Source organism: Etheostoma spectabile, chromosome 2 (assembly GCF_008692095.1).
Source record: "Etheostoma spectabile isolate EspeVRDwgs_2016 chromosome 2, UIUC_Espe_1.0, whole genome shotgun sequence".
NCBI lineage: Eukaryota > Metazoa > Chordata > Actinopteri > Perciformes > Percidae > Etheostoma > Etheostoma spectabile.
In genome coordinates this window covers 25,997,998-26,020,080 of record NC_045734.1, presented here as the reverse complement: position 1 = coordinate 26,020,080, position 22,083 = coordinate 25,997,998, and the positions used below count along the sequence as shown (strand labels likewise).

Below are 22,083 nucleotides of genomic sequence, written 5' to 3'. Positions count from 1 at the left end.
TCTCTCTGTCTTTTGCACATGTCACAGCTTTTTGCGAGTATTTATTGCGTCAGTTTATATCACAATGACAATAAAAAACAATATATTATGCAGCCCTAGCATGCACCACATAAGACCAACGTAAATTGATTCTCTACAATACAGAACTGCATAACATTAACTGTCAATTGTAATATTCTAATCTATTACTATTCAATAGATCGGTGTTACTGCTGCAAGTAACTGTCTTTTTGTAAATAAATTGAAGGTTTTATCTAGCTCTGTAATTGCATGTTAAAGTGTACTTGATGAGTAAAGTGCCCTTTCACTTTCACATACAGATGTTCACTGCAGTAGTACCTACAACGTAGATTCTGCCTTGTGTCCGGTCCAGTGTTTAAAATGGTTCTAATATTTTGATCGGAGTGAAGTTCCAAACATGGAATTAATTGCCGATACCAGATGGACAACATGCTGATACTACTAGCACTGTACTGAATATAATAAAAACTGCTTCTTACTTATGTAGATACATTTGTTCATCTGCATTGTAGTTGGTGTTTAAGTGTTGAAATTGTTTTAGCTGTTTCAAATGTTTTTTTTCTGACAACTGTAACTGAGAGCTCAAGTCATTTGATTGATTTGGCGTAGAATTGGGATGGTAGATGTTATTGTTTTAAAGCTATCAGCCTACATTAAAATAAACACTAACCATTAGGAATCAGAAAAATTATAATTCAACATCAATGGATGTTTCCCTATTTTGCCTAATGTTGTGAAAAGAATAGTGTAACTTGACAGAAAGATGAGACGGTGTGCGTTGTGTGTGTGTGTATGTGTGTGGGGGGGGGGGGGCAATATTGTAGGGTTGACTATTGGTGCTTTCACACAATAATGAGAGTTTGAGAGTTTTGATAAATAATCACAAATAATGTGAATACAATAACTAAGTGGGTAAAGCCAAATTATGCAAAAGCTATTAAGTCTGGTCAGTTCAGAAATTGACATTTTACTGCGTGCCTTTAAAACCAGGAAAAGACAAAAATTGTGTCAGATCACAACATTACGGTATCCAAAATGTAAGACAATATTACCCAGGCACTGACACAGAGAACGCATGAAGGAAACGGTTTGATATTGGGTCAACGTGATAGTGGGTTGTTTTCAGGCTTGAGTTGTGATAACGAGGCTGACTGTGGTTTATATCTTGAGAAATTTAATCAGAGTTGGCTTCACTAACGAGCACTGTAGTAGTAACAGTGGTAGTGCCAGTGGTGATGATGCTTTGGATGACTGTTCTTCCAGAGAGTCGACCGAGGACTGTAATGGCCTGAGGGGGGTCCCCCCGGTCCCACCTGCCCCTGCCAGGTCATATCTGCTCAAACCGTCGGCTCAGTCACTGCAACCCACCTCTGCAATGGGAGACGGACTGGAGGCTGGCAGCAGCCAGAACCCTCCCTCCGCCCCACCGCCTCTCGCCTTCAACCCTCCACCACCTGAAGCATGGAACCCCTCCAGACCCAAACGGCAGACCAACCAGCTACAGGTACGGAGGTTTCGGTTTGTGTATTCGTAAATGGTAACTTTGGCTGGGGTATGGATCTAAATGCGTTTGATTTTTCATTTTTCTTTTATGATTTTGCTCTTTTTCAGTACCTGCTAAAAGATGTGTTGAAGACATTGTGGAAACACCACTTTGCATGGCCCTTCCAAGCTCCTGTTGATGCCATCAAACTTGGTTTACCTGTGAGTCATGTGTTTGTGTGCCTGTAATCAAAATCCAGAACACTTGATTGCATCAAAGTAGCTGCAATATCTTTTTTTCTTTATTCTGCAGAAAAAGCTGCATTTTCTTTCAGACTTGCCTCCTCAGTTAGTGCATTGTGACAGCTGACATGACTTCTTCACTGGAAAGAATGTAGTTGTTCTTCTGTGGTCTTGTAGCTGTCACAGTCAAAAAGGAGAAACTAGTTGAAAAATACATGGAAGTGTAATACCTGCACTCGCTGCAGTTAGTCTCTATTGTTTATTTATTTGATTCTCCTTTTGCTGTTACCAGCACAACAGCGAATTCTCCCTGTGGTCCCTTGTCATTGCTGCAGAGTTTGGCTTTTCAGAGGAAGAATGTGAAAGTAAAATTACATCCAAAACAGCACTATAGACAGATTTATATTATGCTTAATATGCTGTATTAGCCTATTAAAGGATATTTAAATATTTTACATTTTTGTTGTCAACAAATCCCAGGAAAAGACCAAAACAAATATGCGTCTCTCAATATTTTCCAATTTCTCCAGCATGTGTGTAGGTCTCAACCCCAAGCCCATTTACAAATACAATACTTGAAAAGGCTAGAGACATTCATAAAACAACTAGGCACTGTAGTTTTTAGCAAATGCTACTCAAACAGTAACTATTGTATTTGTTGGTGACTGTTTTCATTCCTAGATTTGATGCACTAGTAAGTTTTGTCAGCATGACTACATCTGTAGACTTAATTAATGAATAAATTAATTAATTAAAATGTCAGCCAGTGTAATGGTGTGCCCCGTAGATTCTTTATTTTATTTTTATTTTTTTAAAACAAAAATGAATGTCTATAGCACCATAATGAACTGTATCAGGTCTTGGCTACACAAACAGTACTTTCATTGTTGATTTTGGTCTTTTTATGCATGATGACAAGAGAAATACAGACTAGTTGCCAGGCTACTGCACCTCTAACGTGTGCCACAAGAGACAAATTACACATTTGACATTTTGAACTGGTGACAGAGAATGAGAGTTTAAAAAAAAGGCATACACATACCTTGTCTTTTCTCACATTCATCATTTACTATTGTTTAGACAAGATACTAATCAAATACTTTCTCACTGCTCTCCGTCTCACTTAAGGACTACTACAAGATCATCAAGATACCTATGGACATGGGCACGATAAAAAAGCGTTTGGAGAACCACTACTACTGGAATGCCCACGAGTGTATCCAAGACTTCAACACAATGTTCACTAACTGCTACATCTACAACAAGGTCAGCCATTGTCCACATAAGTTCTAGTCACATGTGACTTTCCTGAACTTAAAATTGCAGGTGACAAATTATGCTATTCAGGGCAAGCATCTGCACACAAAGAGCTTATGCAATCTAAATGTGTGCATGTGTTGTGTTTGTATGTTTAGCCTGGGGATGATATTGTCCTAATGGCGGAGGCCTTGGAAAAGGTCTTTTTCCAGAAGATCACACAGATGCCCCAGGAGGAGAAGGAGATTGCTGTTGTCACCAAGGGGCGCCGAGGGGGCAGACGGGAGCCTGGTATGAGTTTAGGATGCAGGGTTCAACTATAAGGGTTGCTTGATGGCCCGAGGCAAATAAAACGGCATGTCGGCCAAGTAGCTATAACAACGCGCTTGTCAGTTTGGGCATCATTGATCATAAATTATGTTATCATTCTCTTGCCCCCGTCTGAAAATGCTTGTTGAATGATTTGTTTTGTATGTTCCTTTGGCCAATCAAGAATTGAGTTGGTGCTAATGAGGCTTTGACATTTTATGACAATATATATTTTTGTATAGGGGCCACTAAAATGTACCTTAACGTTGAACCCTGGGATATAACATGGACTGTCGGTGAAAGTTAAACAATTTCAATTTTTTTTGGCCTCAAGAGCTTTCCTTTTAACAGCAAAGGTGTTAAGATATTATGACAGGTTGTGATTGTGTTACAAATCTAACCAGCCAAGCTTGTGTGTATAGTTCTTATCTTGTTCTTGTCTGTTCTAGTTTGCCCTCTTCATCAGCTACACCTAGCATGAAACAAGTATTTTTAAATCAAATTTTGCAGCCAGATAGCCCAGTTGGTAAAAGGCCGTATATATATATATATATATATAGAGGTTTACTCCTTGACGCAGGTGGCCCGGGTTAGACTCTGACCTGCGGCCTGTTGCTACATGTCATTCCCCTTCTCTCTCCCCTTTGAAATGTTCAGCTGTCCTGTCAAAAATAGGCAAAAATGCCCAAAAAATATCTTTTAAAAGGAAAGAAAAAAAAAAAAAAAAAAAAATCAAATCTCGATTGCTACAGGCCTGTTGCGCCATTGTTGGACATTTCACAATCCTTCCAACAGGTTTAAAGTAGTTTCCTTCCAACAGGTTTAAGTAATACATTTTTTGGCACTGACCGAATTGCCTCCTTTTTATCGAGTACCGCAAAATACCAATTCATTCAATACCAAATTTCAATACCTCAATACCACGTCAGTGAGCCAATAAGCATGCAACATGCTTATGCTTGTGATTAGCTGTCTAGCATTACATGTTGTAGAGGAATGCAGGAAAAACTCTATTTTACACACAGATGGGGCTCACATAGTAGGAGCTGAAAATTAATAAGATTTGTGTAATGTGTAATAATTTCTTTTTGTGGAAATGGATTTTATACAATTCTTAGTGTTTTATCCTTTATTTAATCTTTGTGATCTTCTTGTGTTTATATTCTTCTTTCCTTCCAGGTCTGATCTCCAAGTCCGATTCAGGCCAAGACTCATCCTCCCCCTCCACCACCCCACACACACAGAGCTTCTCATCCCCTTCAACCACCCCGCAGACCCGTGCCCCACCCACCTCTCAAGGCCCTCCCGTCCTGTCCCTGGCCCAGCCTCTGAATCTGCCCCTGGCCCAGCCTCAGCCCCCACGCGTGCCTCTTACTCCCACTTCCCACGCACCCCATCTGGGACCTCCGTTTCCTCTCTCAACGGCTGACGTCCTGGCCCAGGGCATGACCTCTGTTCCCCCTCCAGCCCCAACGCACCCAGGCCTCCATCCCGCCCCGATGCTGCAGAGCTCCCCCGCCCTCATAAAGGTAAGGAGAAGTTAGTAGCCATTATTAAAAAATGAATTCCTCACAAGCTGATGTTGTCATTTTTCTAACCTCTGATCCTTGATGTTCCAACAGCAAAGGAAGAGCCAGAAGAGGAAAGCAGACACCACCACACCCACTGCCAATGACCAGCTCAGCGAATCATCTCCTGTCTCTGCTGAGATTCGGCAGCGGCGAGAGAGCATTCGCCCATCCAAGACGCCCAAAAAAGACACGTCGCAGCCGGATTCTCAGCATCATCTGGGAGGCAGTTTGGAGGCAGCAGGGACGGTTACGCCGAAGCGTCAGGAGCAGTTGCGTTTCTGCTCACGTCTCGTCAGAGAGATGCTGTCTAAGAAACACGTAGCATATGCCTGGCCCTTCTACAAGCCCGTTGATGCAAAAGCTCTAGGCCTCCACGACTACCACGACATCATCAAGCACCCCATGGATCTCAGCAACATCAAGGTGATTTTAGTAGGATCAGTGACCAAAATGTAGTAGATCACAGGTTTTTTTCCCTGATTTGTGGAAAACCTAGGTGTCCATATTCGTCCATGATTTTACATTCATTCATCTGCACCTAAGCCTCCTAATGTTAGGAAAAACCCTGGACTATGTGTGGTAACAAAACCCTAATCCCAACCTGACAAACATGTAGTATTTGACAAATTAGTTACCCACACAAGTACTTAACCTAAAATGCAGTAAAAATGATCCGTAGGAAGATGAGAAAAAGTAATGTCTAAAAGAGGTAAACAATATTTATTGTCTGATTAAACCTTTATTTGGATTACCTTATTAGGTACTTGTCATCTTTCAATATTTTTTTTATAGGTAGAGTTTAGTTGGTACAAAGGTATTATTCAGGTGGAAATTCAGCTTTAAAAAAAATAGGTTTTGATCATGGTGGTCCATTTGTTTCTCTCCTTCAGAAAAAGCTGGACAACAGGCAGTACAGAGACGCTCAAGAATTTGCAGCAGACGTCCGGTTGATGTTCTCCAACTGTTACAAGTACAATCCCCCAGACCATGATGTGGTTGGCATGGCGCGCAATTTACAGGTAATCCACCGTTCATAAATGTCAAGCAGTCCATAATAAATATCATATACACTATATGACCAGGGCCAGATTAACCTACTAGGGGGCCCCTCGACCCCGTTCCTCCCGCTGTATGTGCATTGTATATTAGGGGTGTAATGGTCCAGTTCATACCCCGGTGTAGGAATCACAGTTGAGTGCGAGTTTGGCACAGCAGAATTTGTTTTGTTTTTAAGGATAGTTTTGTTTTTTAATTATTTTGAACAGACATTAGTGCAAGTGTGTAAGACAGACACAATCCTCCTGATTGATCGGGATGGAGGTAGCATTTTTCCCCTGGCAACTTTGTTAAACTATTTTCATAATAAAAAATGAGGACCATTGATAACACTATTATACTGTATGAACACCTAACAAACACTAACCAAACAGGCAGAGTTGGTCACAATAGGCTATAAAAATGAAAAGAATTGTATATTCTTATGTTATGGAATAAAAAATATAATTTTTACTATTAAATGTTCAATGTGTTTCCGTTCACATACTGTCACGCTGACGCATATGCATACATACATACATACATACATACATAAATATATAAATATTTTGTGTACATGATTAAGCAAAGTCCTTCTCAGGAAAATGCATCCTTTCAGCACCACAGTATTCTAAAATAATAAAGGCCTTGAAACTGATTCAATCTAGGATTGCCTATGGATGGAATATTCAGGTGTCCGTGTTGTGTAAATGTTTGGCCATTGTTACCTAGTTCCATTCTAGATCCACCTTCCCAATAGTCTTGTTTATTATACCCGTGTTAAACTTATCTACCTATTGGTTTGCAGTTCAAGTGGAGTTAAAAGTTTCTCATGCCGTCCTCCATCCTAACAGGACGTGTTTGAGATGCGTTTTGCCAAAATGCCTGATGAGCCAGAGGAGCCCGCCCCTGTTCCCACCCCGTCATCGGCCCTCCACCCTGCCCCCTCCACTCGACAAGCCCCACCTCCTCCTGCTGCTTCGGAAGACGACAGCTCCAGTTCCTCTGAATCCGAGTCCTCTGGAGGAGATTCAGACCATGAACGGCAACACCGATTGGCTGAGTTACAGGAACAGGTTAGAGGATGGAAAATGAAGGGGGAGGGAGGCTTATGAGACACAACAGGTGGGTGGGCCACGCAGAGCAGCTTTACTGAATGTGGGTGGATGCTGAGACTCGGAGAAGGAAATGTGCAGGATGCTGTCTTTTTCGTCTCCTAAGACCACCACTGTGTGTGTTTGTGTCGTCTAGCTTAAAGCTGTCCATGAACAGCTGGCAGCACTCTCCCAGCCCCCAGCCATCAAGCCCAAGAAGAAAGAGAGGGAGAAGAAGGAGAAGGAAAGGGAGAAGGAGAAGAAAAAAGAAAAGCACAAGAAGAAGATGGTAGCCGAGGAACATGCAGAGGCCCCTCCTTCTGTGGTGCTTCAGACTTCTAAGAAAAACAAGAGCAGCAAGGAGCCAATCGTTAAGAAGGAAAGGAAAAAGCCTGGGTAGGTATTACAGAGTTGAGATAAGTGAGGTTATTGTAGCTGCGTTGACTGGAGCCAATCTAATCTAATCATTTGTCAATCACAGGAAGAAAGAAGGAGTTAAAAACAGTCGCCCAGTTGTGCCTCCTCCACCGGGGCCAACCCCTCTCGTCCCCTCGGCCTCCCTGGAAGCAGAGGAGGAATTGGGTATGTATATGAAAGATATTTTGAGCATATTTTTAAGTTTAAAATAGGGCTGCTTCATTATGGGAAAAAATCTGAATCACGATTATTTTGGTTAATATTGAAATCATGATTATGTAACATGATTACTCATTATTATTATTATTATTAAGTTTTTGAACTTAGAAAACACCAGTGAAAGAAATCAAACGCAAAAAAAAAAAAAATAAACTTGAACTGTGAAATTTCCCTTAATTCTTTTGCCATTTGAACTGTCAATTTCCAGTTGGAACTCAAGACAGAATAAGAGTTTACCTGCAATAAGTTATGTAAAAAAATAATTGTTTATATAGGTTTTTTTTTTGTTTGTTTTTTATGAATCGGCTTTTGTGATCACTAGTAACCAAAATCTTAATCGTGATTAAAAATGTCGATTAAAAACTGTCTGTGTCTTGAACAATGGCCCAGTATCAACCTGCTAATATGCTCTCCTCCCCAGATGTATTTGGAGGCATGTCCAGCGAGAAGTGTGAGCCGATGTCGTACGAGGAGAAGCGCCAGCTGAGCCTGGACATCAACAAGTTGCCCGGTGACAAATTGGGCCGTGTCGTGCACATAATTCAAACGCGTGAGCCCTCGCTGAAGAACTCCAACCCGGACGAGATCGAGATTGACTTTGAGACTCTGAAGCCCTCCACGTTGAGAGAGTTGGAGAAATACGTTTCCAGCTGCCTCAAGAAAAAGAAAAAGCCATCAGGTAGGCTGTTTGGGTGCTCCAAATTTCATTTAAAGAATTGTCATGCGACTTGAATCCAACAATTCTCACTTGAGTCATTGCACTTGAACATGAAGGTCTTGTTCTACCACTCATAACGAAATGTTGTGTAATCGTTGGGCAGTGACACTCCTTCATGACAACAGACGGTCTCAGGATTAGTTTATCCTGTTTTAGAGCTTAAAGACAACACTGAATACTGTCAAATACAGTTAAGGGATATTTATTCAATATTATCATTTATTGACTTTCAGTGGACTCATTCTGATTTCTGTTTTCCAATCAAGTGATTCTAAACAAATTTACTGTAATAAAAAACAATGTGGTAGTTTTAGATTAACACACTTGCTGCCATGTCATGAACAACACTGGAACCGTTTGATTGATGTAATTTAACATGTTTGCTATGTGGCAATATACACTATGATGATAATTTAAAACATTATTAATTATTAGCTCACTGCATTAACTTATTCATTTTAGTGAATTCAGTCAGAGTCACTGTTTGTTTAACTGTTTATTAACTTGAGTAAGACTTGACTTTCTTCTTCTTCATACTGGCTAAAGGTCTCGTGTTCACACAAGTGAGACTGAAACTGTCTGCCAGTTTCTGAATGTTTTTGGTGTGTTTGGTTGCAGTAGAGAAGCCTCTGGAAATGACAAATGTGACAAAGGTGAAGACGGAATCCTCATCATCAGGCAGCAGCGACTCCTCTGACAGTGAAGACTCTGACAATGGTAACATACACGCACAATGTTGTCAGCAGATCTTTTTTTGAGAAACATTAGCTGTAGTTCTTCAGCATATGAGCTTCCCCCGAATTTCCTTGTTATATATTACACTACTTTTGTCTACTAGGGCTGGTTCCCAAGCTGCAGAAGAAGATCCTCACTAACAAAGACACCAAGAGGCTGCAGAACCTGTCCGTCAGTACCGGTGGGGGTCCCGCCGCTCTTCAACCTCAACCTCAGCCCCAGCCCCAGACTCAGCCTCAAGTGGTCCAGTCCAAACCACCATTTGTCCCCCCTCCTCCTGTCCAGTCCCTGGACTCCTCACAGCTAATGGGTTCTGGATTCGATCCTCTGGCTCAATTTATGAACCCTCACCTGGCGCAACCCAATCCAACCATTACTACTGCCGGTGCCACCGTCGTGTCTGGCCTCTTCAACGCAAACCCACCCACTGGCCAGACGCCCGCTGAGACGCTCCCTTTCCTAAACCAACATCCCATCATACCTTCACCAGGTACGTACTCTTGCATCTGTGTACATAGAAACGGCCGTGTGTGTGTGTGTGTGTGTGTGTGTGTGTGTGTGTGTGTGTGTGTGTGTGTGTGTGTGTGTGTGTGTGCTTAAGGACCTCTCATGGTAACAGTAATTTACATTTTTTGAAATTGTAATTTATGGACTGCTTTGTTTTATACATCAGAGAAGCTAAAAAAAAAAGCAAATATTTGGCATTTTATGTTTGGTAAACACTTAAAGAATTATGATCATAAGATTCATTGTTCAGCACAAATATTTTGTATTAATATTTCATCCCAGAATTTTTTTTTATTTAATCTGCAACAGCAGGTTTTTTGTCTTACATGGAAAAAAAAACTTATTGTCTTGTTCTTTCCCCCATCCCTCTCTAATTGTTTTTTGCAGCGATCCATAACGCTCTTCCCCAGCAACCATCAAGACCTAGCAACCGAGCAGCGCCACTTCCTCCAAAACCCTCCTTGCCCCCCCCATCCTCGCTCCCCTCCTTACCTCCATCCTCCTCACTCAAGCTTCAACCCTCACTTCCACTTGCTCTCCCCCAGCCTGTCCCTCGCCCCCGTGTTCCTTCACCCACATCACACGGCATTTTGGGTACCCTTTCTGCACAACCTCCCCAGGCCCTGCTGGAGGACGACGAAGAGCCGACACCCATCAGTTCACAAACCCCACCCCTCAGTCAAGTTCACAGCTTCTTGCAGTCGCTCCAAGCTCGACCCACCGCGCAGCCTCAACCACAGACGCTACACGCGCACACACATACGCCGGCGCACGGCGCCCCTCAGCTGATGCCGCCGATGCACATGCAGGCTGTGACAACAGCCATTCCCGCCCTGACACAGAGACACAGCTCAGGTCACGCGCACATGCGCCAGCCTTTCCCACATACACATACGTCAACGTCGCAGCACCAGAAGGGGGTGGCCCTGCAGCAGAAGGTACAACAGATGCCGCAACATCAGCAACATCAACAACAGCCATCACCACGGAGCAAAGCAGAGCCTTTCCCGACAGGTAACATCTCTACACTTAAGGCAGTGGTTTCCAAACTGAGGGTCTGGACCCCCCCAAAATGATTAAAGGAAGAGTTGTTTTAATTTATGTCCAGAGCCACGCCCCTTTTGAAGTTCATTGGTCAATAACTTGAAAATGAATTGAGATATGGACATGTTTTATACAGGAGGAGGGAATCTCAAAAATGTGTTTTTCAAAAAATTCAAAATGGTGGAAAACTTTTCTAGGCGGACCTTTAATGAGCGTTGAGGCTTTTATTATAGAGCACATTAAGCTGCACCTGTGTGAGAAATTTCAAGTCAATCGGACTTAAGGTGCTGGGGGCGTGGCCTTTCATAGTTTGCATTTTGAAACTTTCATTGCAGCGCCACCGTGTGGCCAATTGGGTTCATATTTCTATAGAAGCACATGCACACCATTTCCAGTTATCCCCGCAAGTTTTACGTATCTATCTTATTCCAACTCACGGAACAGGCACGACAGACAACAAATAATAACTAGAACTGCAAGCAGTTATGATCGGGGTCCAAGCCTCATCGTGCCAGTCGTCCCCATGCAGGCGAACCGGGGAGCTTGTGAAAGCGGAACCCAAAGCGTTACGCCAAAATGGTCTACGTTGATTATAGCGCCCCCTAATGGCCTATCTTTACCAAATTTGGTACAGAGCCTCCGGGCAGCATGCCAAACAGTCGACACAGGTTTGGTGTTTATAGCATTTACTGTGGCAGAGATATTGTTATAGGAAACTTCCCATTTAAATGCATTGAGTTTTTAGACAAAACTACTGCTCCCCAGTCTTTTGCTGATGATGCTTAATTTGGCCAATATATCATATGTGTTTGGTCGTCAAATGCGCATACGTTAACGTAGCAAAATTCTGTGAATAACTTTCTGTTGCGGCCGAAGAAGCGATCTGGAGATGCTACGTACCAGGTTTTGTGCAGATCTGTTGCACGGCCTAGGATGAGTTTGAAAAAGTTAGTTTGACGCTTAATGCGATACTGCCTTGGTATGACCCACTGAGACCCTAAAACAAATTTCACGAAAATGGGCCACTAGGGGGCACTACAAATACAAAACGGCTCATCCAATTTTTACAAAATTTGATGGGTACCATCTAGGGCCACTCCTGAGGCTGTCCTTACAGTGGGGTAATGATCGGTTCAAGTGGGCTTGGCCTATGGGACCCACGTTTGGATTAACCACTTACACTAAAGTGAATTACTTGAAATTAACAGGGTAGATGTATACAATGGGTAGTCGACCTGACTTACCAAATATTACACATGTGGACCACTTGGTGGCGCTACAATGACGTCAAACATGTTGTTGCCTATAACTCCCGCAGTATACAACCCACATTAAACATCTTTACACCCATGTGTTCACTGAATCAAACTGAGTCACTTGATTGAGGCCACGCCCATTTCTGCTCTAAGTTATTTTTGCAGTTATATTTTGCGTTGAATAGAGGAATTTTCTGCAATATTTCCTGTCCTGTGTTTCTAGGTGTCCTGCGTGAGAGTCCTTCCCCCCTGATGATGCATTCTCCTCAGATGCCTCAGTTCCATCCAATGGGACAGCAGTCACCCTCACAGACCAAGAAACATGTGAGTCGAGAGAGAGATAATAGACTATTTGTATGTAAATGTATACAAAGATGTATAAAAATATGTATGTAGATTCTTTGTATGTAAATGTTCTGTGTCTCTCTGTAGGAGCCGAGGTCCAATCTGGTGGCGGTCAAAGAAGAAAAGCTTTCCCAGTCGCCTGTTCTGCCCCCCTCGCCCTTCAGCCCTGCCATGCGCCAAGACACACACAAACACGACAGCAAACATAGTGAGTACAAGAGTTTATGTCTACTTCATTATTCATCATATCTAAAGCCCAAGACGGTGCCATTTATTTAGAAGTTGCAGAAATAAATTGCCCACATTTTGGTGCCCAGAGCTGAACAAGGTGTCAGAATATGTTAGAATCTTAAATCGCAGAATATCACTTCCTCTTCTTCGTCAAATACAAAAGCGATATGTGTGGAAAAGCTGCCCGTAGTCATAAGCGTGCCACTCCTTTTGTTACTCAGCATTCACAAAGTTTTTACATGCTTCCTTCCAAATGTGTCTATAGCCACTTCCCGGAGGCATTCTTGCTTATGACACAATATGAGGAAATATGCGATTAAATACAACAAATTGCTTGTTGAATAGATAAATTGTAAGGAAATTATGTTCAACATTATTTCATTGAACTGAACACAAAAGGCACCAAAAAAAATAACATCTGTGTGTCTTTCAACAAGTTGATGATGAAAAAAAGATTTATTATGCAGCCCCATTTAAGACTCCCTGTTTCATGATTTAAAATACATATTTATAGTTAATCCTTGTTTATGTCTACCTCAGGATTAGACCTGAAGCCAATGGATGGTTCTCGCCCCGGTTCCCGCCTACCAGACTCCCCAGCACCACCCTGCTCGCAGAAAGACAACAAAATCAAGCAAGAGCCCAAAACTCCTATTGCTCCCAAGAAGACACAGGTGCGTATGAGTGCGAGATAAGAAACTAACGTCCTTAGCCACAATTCGACTGCACTTTCTGGTTTGTCTGTTTTTCTTTCCTTCATTCATCCTGTCTTTCTCTAACCCCTTCTCTTTGACTTCTCCCAGGATGTGAAGTTAAAGAACATGGGTTCCTGGGCCAGCCTGGCTCAGAGGTCCCAGTCCACGCCGGCCTCCTCCGTGCGCTCTTCCAGCGACAGCTTCGAGCAGTTCAGACGGGCAGCCAGGGAGAAGGAGGAGAGAGAGAGACAGCTGAAAGCACAGGCCGAACAGGCTCGGAGAGAGCAAGAAAAGCAACGGTAGGTGGAAGGAAACCGTGTGTAATCTGGGAAGCAGAAGTTACTATCTTACAGCGACTTGATGAGAAATGATCAAAGATTTAAGAAGCATAGCAATTAGTATTCTAGACCTTCATCCATTTTCTTAAAAGAATACCATAGATATTTAAAAATACGTTTTTCCTGCCTTCCAAGCAGCCATTGCTTTCCATAAACTTCAGTACAGAATGAAAATCAACTCAGAGACTTGAATGTTGCTAGAAAATAATAAAACCCAGCAGAATGCAGCAATGGTTGGGTTTAATAATATTTTGTTATCATCGTGCTATTTACCAGCTGCAGCCAGCCATCTTACTTGCATTTTTTTTTTATATAGTAACCGTGACGATGACGACACCCCCACCGTGGAGCAGCCTCGTCGAGTGCAAGAAGATGCCCGCCGTCGCCAGGAGCAACAGTCCCCGCTTGCTCCCACACCTCCGGCTTCCACCCCGCCCACTCACTCCCCACAGGCCCCGCCCACTCAGCCACAGCCCCCACCCCCGCCCTCCTCCGCTGCTCAGAACACACTCGACCAGAGGGAGATGGCACGCCGCCGCGAGCAGGAGAGGCGCAGGAGAGAGGCGGTACGCACACAACTGTTTATAATTTAAAAAAAATTAAAATTAAAATGTATTGATTTTCATGAACGGTCTTTAACCCTTGTTCTCTCTCCTCTTCTGCAGATGGCCGACACCATTGACATCAACTTCCAGAGCGACCTGATGGCCATTTTTGAAGAGAATTTGTTTTGAGATAGAAAAAGCAGATGATAGGAGCAGGAGAAGAAGCCACACACACACACAACACCACACACACCCACACACACACACACAAATTTACAAACATGCATATAGACCACAATGCTCTGATACACATGGTCGCTCACACACACACACACACACACACACACACACACACACACACACACACACAGACCTAATAGTAACTGTCCCTTCTCTCAGTAGTTGAAACAGCTGGCTTGTGTCATGTGAATGAGAGGGGGAGTCAAATTTAAATAAGCAACCCTCTTTTCCTCCAACCTCAGATACGTTTTGGTGTCTGGCTTGGTGTTTATGGTTGTTGGTTCTGGGTCTCCCAGGCGACGGAGAATGAGATAGTCGGCTCCCTTGAGGGAAACGAGGAAGGCAGAAGAAGAAAAAAAGGAGTGGACAGAACTTTTACATTTATAAAAAAAAAAAAACTTAAAAAAAAAAAAAAGAGGAGGATTTAATTTAAGAAATTACGTGAAATTAACAAAAAACCTTATTCTCTAATGTCTGAGAGAGGAGAAGAGGGTTTAAAAGGAACGGGTGAACAAATTTCAAACGGACAGATCACTTTTTTTGTTTTTTTTTTCCTCTCCTTATATCGTCTTTTTTTTAAATTTTAAGTTGGGTTTTAACTGAGAGGGGTGGGCCGGTGTGGTCTAGTTTGTCACCTTTCAGCGGTCATCCGAGAGTCGGTTGTTTTCTCAGGACACAGTGGGAACGCAACACCCCGGCCACATTCACACGCTTTTCTAAGACATCTTTCCTCCCTTCACTTCCTTCGAATTCTCTCTCTTCAGTCGCTAATTGGAGAGGTGGAGGCTTCAGCGACTCTCGCTCTGTTGGAACACCCGGGGGCGATGAGGAGGAAACGATGGCATTTTAAAAGTTTCAGAGTGTGTCCTCTGCCTTAGCGCCCTGGCCTGTAAACTAACAGTCATACCCTACAAATTATACATATTATATATATATATAAGTAGATACATGAATATATATTATATACGACGAAAAGTCAACGAAAAAGATCATGAGAGGAATTTGGATTTTGGGGAGCAAAGCTCGTCTCTGTTCATCCTTGAGCTCTGGGTTTGGTTTTGTAGAATTTCCTGTAAAGAAGAAAAAAAAAAAGAAAGAAATCCAACTTTTTTTATGATTCTATTGAGAGAATTGTTTCATCAGTCTTATTCTCTCTCTCATACCGTTTTCTGTTTTTGTTTAGTTTTTTCGACTCTATGCCAAAACCAATCTATTGAGTGCTGAAAGTTCATCCACATTTTTTTACATGTAAAATGCATCTTCTTTTCACTTTATATTAAAGGCTATGATTTTATTTTCTTTTATCCCCTTTTCAAATCTCAAGTTATGCAGCCGTATGCTCAGTAATAGTTTGAAAAAGCGGTTCCATAAATCATTGTATGTCACTACTAAATAGGCCCCATCATTCTGTAGCTGCACTTAACTTGTATTACTTCCATCATTTCTTTCCCTTTTATCATGTACATGTTTTTAGTCTCTCTTTTTTTTTTTTTTTTTTGCCATCTCGTCCACCACGATCTTCCTCTCAGCTCCTACACACTGTGTAATAGGTTCTTGTTTGTCTTCCTGTCTTTTAGTTTTTATTTTTAAAACGTTTTCATCGTCCACGGTAACTGTTTTTGGGATGTTGTGTGCCATTGTGTTTTTCTGGAAGCGGGAGGTTGTCCCGGTTTCCGTAGGTTGGCTCGGAGATCTGTGAGTGTTTTTTCGATTCTATAATCGCTATTTTTTTTTTTTTTGTCTCTTCACTTTTTTTTTGTTTCATTCATCTCTTTTCCCTTTTCATATTTGATTGTTTTGACTTTTATTTTGTTTTCTTTTCCCTTTGCTATTTTTCTCTTGATTTATTTTACCCAGATCAACCTGTTGGTATGTTGGCGAGTGAGGCATTGAGGTCAATAGATTCATCTTGTTCAGATTACGGAGTACAACATCTTTTTTTTAAGAAAAGTATTAAAATAATATTTAAAAAAACAAATCTCAAAAAATCTTGTATATGTTTTTGTCTCCTGCACGGTGAGCGTTCTTTACACGCATACTGTATTTCTGTGGTCCAGATGGTGAGCCCTGCTGCAATTCCAGTTTCAGCCAAATGGGGGCGCTATGAAGAAAGAAGTAGAGTCTAAGCTCTCTTTCACTGCCACTCAACATACAATATAGTCGGAAGTATTGGAACCCCCCTGTCCACAGTCTAAAGTCCATGTCTTTGGAGTTAAATACATCAAATACACCTTTGACTGTGTACTGTGTGTACATGCATACTTTTAAATACAATCAACTCCTTAAACTGGTCTACAGGGAAATATTTGTTGGCCGGCGAATACCGATATAGATACTTGAGAATCGAATAATGATAAGAAAAATGTAGTTTGCATAGTTCTTTTTAAAATATTAAGTTAACGTGCGTCACAGGAATAGAATAAGCGAATACAGTAAGTCAAACAATAGGAAGTTTTAACATGAACATCTAAGGATAAAAAATAATAAAGCTGTTGCAGACAGGTCCATGTTACACATCATGCAGTAATTAAATGGGTGTTGGGGAGGAAGATACAAAAACTAAAAAGCCAAACTAAATTGTGTTTTTTCTCACACGTTTCTTTATCAAAATGAGTAAATATATTTTGCTGTTGCACAATAACCTTTTTTGTCAAAGATTGCATTCGCATTAAATGTACTGTACCTATATGACCTAAACCATTTCACATCAGGCCGACGCAGGGTGGAGCCATCAGTTACTCGATTTATTTCTAATTTAATAAGATATGGAATAAAGAATAAGGCTTATTCTTGTCTGTGCAGTGCCTTGGCAATTTTGTAATCCCACTCTGTGAACCAGGCAGACAGAAATCTCTTTCTGGGTTATGAAGAACTCAGCTTAAACCAACAGCAAGGGAAGTTAACATGATTAAGATTAAACACAATTTCAGTATGATCAAGCACAATTTTTCCTTAGAGCGTTGTGTCCTTATTGCGATTGTGTGAAGAGTGAGAGGAAGGCGTCGGGGAGGGCCTAGTCCTCTCTTCCTCTTCCTCAGAGCAGTTTAGAGACGTCTTTAAACGCTCTTTCTGTGTGACCAGATACTGCAGGCTATAGTTAATGGTCGGGGATCATAGCAGTCATCCTACGGGAAAGGGTTAAGGAACAGTAGCCCACCTTGAAATAATATTGGCACGCAATTGCTTGCTTTGCTCTTGTTAGGATCAGGTGGAAATGGAAATGTCCCTCTCTGGTTAACCTAATTCCTATGCAGTGGTTTAGTCCAGTTAGGGTGGGGCCAGGAGGGGTATATATAGCCACATAGACAGTGGGAGAGTTGTTGTTTGTAGCAGCTCGCTGTGAGGCTGTGTTGTTTTAATTATATTTAACGTATTTGCTCTTTGTTAATTCCCCTGTGACTTTTGTTCTCTGTTTCCTGACTTTTACGCACAGACGTCTGCCTCCTGAGCCCTTCTTCAATTCCACATTTTCTTTTCCTGATTCTCCAGCGTCAGACAGCCACACTAATATCTCTTTATGTAGAATTATTACCAGTAATGCGACACACTGCTCTGTTCCAATGCGAGAATAAAGTGTGATAATGACAGAATAAACGCAAGCAGAAAGGAAATCAAAGTGAACTGAAGAGTAAAGAGGACACAAGATTTCGTGAGACCCAAAGGTGTTCAAGGACTCACTCTGTAATTGGACCCCTGTGCAGAGTGTACTTTTTTAAAGATTATTTTTTTGTGGCATTTTTCCCCCCTTTATTAGATTGTGACAGGAAAGGTGGGAGAGAGATGGGGGACTCGAACCTGGGCGTCTACAAAGGACAACCTACATGGGGTCGCATGCTCTCTTACTGGGTGAGCTAGAGGCCGCCCTGACGATGTACTTTTACAACAGAGCTACGGAGGTGTGGTTAAGACCAGTTCCAACCAGCCACAAGTTGAGAAGAAGCAGCAGGCAGTAACAAAAACCTTGTCGGTCACATGACTTCAGCTGCTTCAAAGCAAGTTTAGACATCGCTGCTTTGCATTTCAGGACAAGCCTCGACACTCAAGCATCAAATATCCGAAGCCTCGGCACCCACACCAACAATATTGTGCACAATGTTTATTTAAACTGTATCCATAGCTGTCTTCTGTGGCCTTGGCCAGGCTGATAAGGTGTACACTGATAACACTTGGCTGTGAGGATTTGCTCTGTTCAGCTGTTCTTTTTCTTGTTCGGCAAGCAGAAAGTGTTTCCTGTCCCTCGTCTTTGACTTTCAAATGAGCGCCTTTGTGGTTTTGCATAGTATTTATCTTGTTCCAATCCAACAGAAACCTACTGTATTTCCAAAAGGAAGGAGGTCAGTGAAACTAAATAAACTGCCAAGCCGGCCTCTGAATTTATCAGGTGAGGATGAGAAAAGGCCAACATACAGAGAAGGCATGATGGTGATACGCTGGACTTGCTTCTTCCTTCTCCAGATGAGAATACAGGACAATGAGAAATGTGGAAATGCTAAGGAGAGTTTTGCGGCAAAGTGAGATTTTCAGAAATGTTACAAGGAAAAGGGAACCTGGGAGCATTTGTGCTTTATGAAATGAGGAAGTGAGAAATGTGCAGAGACATGAGAAAAGCGTGACAGGCAGAGGGATGACGGAGAGGGGAATGAATAGCAGGAAAGGAATGAGAAACATTTGTTACTACTGCATGTGGCGACTCACAATTTATGAGTGTTCATGGAGCAGTGATGTGATCCTCTAACAAAGGCAGAGAAGCACTTTTTCTTGACCCCCTCTGTTTTGGGTACAAAGCAGAGACAGGAGAGGTCAAGAGTCCAGATCGGTCCATCTGAGCTTTCATTTTCTCAAAGGCATGATACCCAGGGCTCGGTTTACGCCTATCACCATTTCCAGCCACTGGGGGACCATAAGCAGGCTGGGGGAACTCATATTAATGTTAAAAAACCTCTTAAAGTGACATTTTCATGCCATGGGACCTTTAAAACAAAGTAGTGATGCTACCCTGCATGTTAGTGGTAACATGTGATTGCACTGGTTGTGACCAATTCTACTGTGAAGCCATTTTTTATTCTTGTTTTAATTTGAATATTTTCAAAAGCTGTTTTTTTTTTTACTGCATCCATGTTTGGAAAAACCTGCAGCAAAGTTGCCCTCTTGGATGCCCCTATGGTAGACAAAACATGATAAAGTGCAATAGGGTGTAGTTACAATGTAGAAAATGTGATGATATGCAATAGGTGTAGTTCCAGTGGAGAAAACATGATAAAGTACCATATAGGGTGTAATTCCAGTATGGAGAAAATTTGATATAGGGCAATAGGGTATACTTCCAGTGGAGAAAACGTGATAAAGTGCAATAGGTTGTCCTTCAAGTAGAAAAAAACTTTATAAAGTGCTCTCTAAGTTGCTGTACCTGCTAGAAAACTGGTGGTACCCCACGGCATGTAGCTGGTGCCCTTTTTATTTTTTCGCCTCTGCCCCTTAGACAGCCTGGGTCCGCCACTGACTCAGAGTTCCATTTCTTGGGTACTGTGATGTCCTCTTTTAAAAGAGAAAAATGTGTGTAGTTGTAAGTGGGAAGGATGGAGGCCAGCAGTTTGCACTGCACATTTATGGCCTCCACACTCAAGTTGAGTAAGAACCGCTGCAGTCTTCCCGTTAATGGCATTAAGAGCAGTGGGGGTGGAAATCGGTGATGAGGGCAATCATTGGGACATCAAGGCCTTTCCAAAAAATCGATGCCAGATGACAATAACCAACTCCATATGTGATTTACGCACACGCAAACACATACAGTCACAATTGAGACCTCAGCACATTGCACAAGACCCCACATAAGTCTGACAAAAACAAACACTTGATGACACATTCAGCTGCTCACACGCAACCTGCTCTCATGCTCACGGAGCTTTATGTTTTTTATGGTGCACATTGTTGTCGACCGGGCCTTCCCTCTCTGTTTTTGCCATTTTACCCCACACTGGTTGAAATGTCCTCTAAGATAAATCACTATGAAGCACTTATGCTTTTCCTCCATTGTCTTAGGATCCACAGAACATTTCCTTTTCCTCCTTTCCTGTCCTAAAATAGAGCTTCCTTTTGTCTGGTTTGACTTTTTTAGTAACAGAGCACTCTTTTTTTTTTTTTTTTAAATACACTTTTTGCTTCTTTTTTTTCATTGTTCTTTCATGGTAAAGCCCTAGTTGCTGAAATAGCACCAGTGTGTTATTGAGCAGTTGGTCCCAACCTACAGGGGTTAGGATCTCCTACAAGGTTGATTAAAAGCTTAAAGGCTTGGAAAGAGCATTTGACAAACCAATCTCAGTCCATCCAGTAGCTGTTGTTCACCTCCCAATCATATCACATCAACGTCATCATCTGGGACTCAACTGGAAAGATTGTGAAGTAGCTCTCATGAAAAAAAAAAAAAGGAAATTTAGTTTGAAAATTGATGTGATGCAGTAAATGTAAATGTATTGTCGCAGTAGCAGTAGCTAGTTATAATCATAGGATAGGAGAAGTTGAAATTAGAGCAGGGCAATATATGGATATTACATTGATATCGAGATATGAGACTAGATGCCGTCTTAGATTTTGAATATTGTGATCTGGCGTAATTGTTGTCTTTTCCTGGTTTTAAAGGCTAAATTACAATAAAGTGATGTCATTTTTCTGAACTTACCAGACTGTTGTAACTGTTCTATTATTTGTTTTTACCCACTTAGTCATCGTATCCACATTACTGATGATTATTTATCAAAAATCTCATTGTGTAAATATTTCGTGAAAGAACCAATAGTCAACAGTACAATATCGTTGCAGTATTGAGAGCAAGGTATTTGGTCAAAAATATCGTGATATTTAATTATCTCCATATCGCCCATCCCTAGTTGAAATAGTTAGCTAGGTGAGGGTAGTATGTAGTAATTTTAGTCAGCTGACAAAAGTGACCGAATCAAAATATTGTAACAATATTCACTTTTAAAGATGTGTTGATTCAACTTTTTGGTAATTTTGGAGGCTCTAGTTCATGGTGCTGTTGAACTGTATTGCAATATACAGAGAATTGTTTCTGTTATTTAGCCTACCCTCGTTGATACAGACAAAATAATGAAAACGTTATAAAAAAAACCTGTGTTCTGTATATTTGTAGAGAACTTATGTCTAATTCTTTTTAATTCATCCATAAGTCTATCTGTGTCGCACATAGCAAGCTTACACATTTTCCAAGTTTTGCGAAGGCTGATCTCGACAGATGACATCTTTGTTGTGACACAAGCGTCATTTCAATGACTTTTGGGACACTGAGATAGCAAAACTGTTATCACAAGACATACCTCCTGTTAAACAAAAAGGAAACAATGTGAAAAAGTGCAGAACCATCTCAACACAGTGAAATTGTCTCATTTTTGCTGCAACATTTCCCCATTGTAATTGCTGATTTGACAGGCCTTAATGTTATCATTACAAAACCATATCAAAACATTAAAGACATTGCCACAATCATTTTCTCCATGTTGCATCACCTCTGAATGAATCTTATTGATCAATAGGTAGACAAACCCCACTGTTGAATGTTCACTCATACAAAAAATAACTGGCATACGATATAATTCATGGTGCAATAACTGCAAATTTAAAACGTTAGATTTCATAGTATATTGCTCTGGCCTGCTTCTCACCCTGGCCTGGTGGTTACAATGCCCCAACATGAAAGATTTGTTTTGTCATACAGTGAGAAGCAGGTGTGGAAGGCACGGAGGGAAATCAGCATCCTCGTTGACATG

The 22,083-nt window shown here is 41.6% G+C and overlaps 1 protein-coding gene across 5 annotated transcripts in view; it reads left to right on the top strand.

The window, feature by feature from the left end:
- Positions 1 to 15,379, top strand: part of LOC116697144 (bromodomain-containing protein 4) — an 18,331-nt gene extending 2,952 nt beyond the window's left edge. For 3 of the 5 annotated variants that reach the window (XM_032528474.1, XM_032528467.1, XM_032528484.1), the window contains 20 exons: positions 1,285 to 1,525; positions 1,633 to 1,725; positions 2,875 to 3,012; positions 3,162 to 3,294; positions 4,492 to 4,841; positions 4,935 to 5,306; positions 5,774 to 5,902; positions 6,773 to 6,994; positions 7,170 to 7,408; positions 7,494 to 7,594; positions 8,070 to 8,327; positions 8,985 to 9,083; positions 9,205 to 9,591; positions 9,996 to 10,622; positions 12,132 to 12,232; positions 12,341 to 12,461; positions 13,025 to 13,158; positions 13,288 to 13,478; positions 13,834 to 14,083; positions 14,183 to 15,379. In XM_032528474.1, the coding sequence (XP_032384365.1) occupies positions 1,397 to 1,525; positions 1,633 to 1,725; positions 2,875 to 3,012; positions 3,162 to 3,294; positions 4,492 to 4,841; positions 4,935 to 5,306; positions 5,774 to 5,902; positions 6,773 to 6,994; positions 7,170 to 7,408; positions 7,494 to 7,594; positions 8,070 to 8,327; positions 8,985 to 9,083; positions 9,205 to 9,591; positions 9,996 to 10,622; positions 12,132 to 12,232; positions 12,341 to 12,461; positions 13,025 to 13,158; positions 13,288 to 13,478; positions 13,834 to 14,083; positions 14,183 to 14,251 (4,143 nt within the window). In that variant the 5' untranslated portion in view covers positions 1,285 to 1,396 and the 3' untranslated portion in view covers positions 14,252 to 15,379. The remainder of the gene's footprint in view (positions 1 to 1,284; positions 1,526 to 1,632; positions 1,726 to 2,874; positions 3,013 to 3,161; positions 3,295 to 4,491; positions 4,842 to 4,934; positions 5,307 to 5,773; positions 5,903 to 6,772; positions 6,995 to 7,169; positions 7,409 to 7,493; positions 7,595 to 8,069; positions 8,328 to 8,984; positions 9,084 to 9,204; positions 9,592 to 9,995; positions 10,623 to 12,131; positions 12,233 to 12,340; positions 12,462 to 13,024; positions 13,159 to 13,287; positions 13,479 to 13,833; positions 14,084 to 14,182) is intronic. The other 2 variants (XM_032528493.1, XM_032528500.1) reach the window with 2 other exon arrangements.
- The last annotated feature ends 6,704 nt before the right edge of the window (positions 15,380 to 22,083 follow it).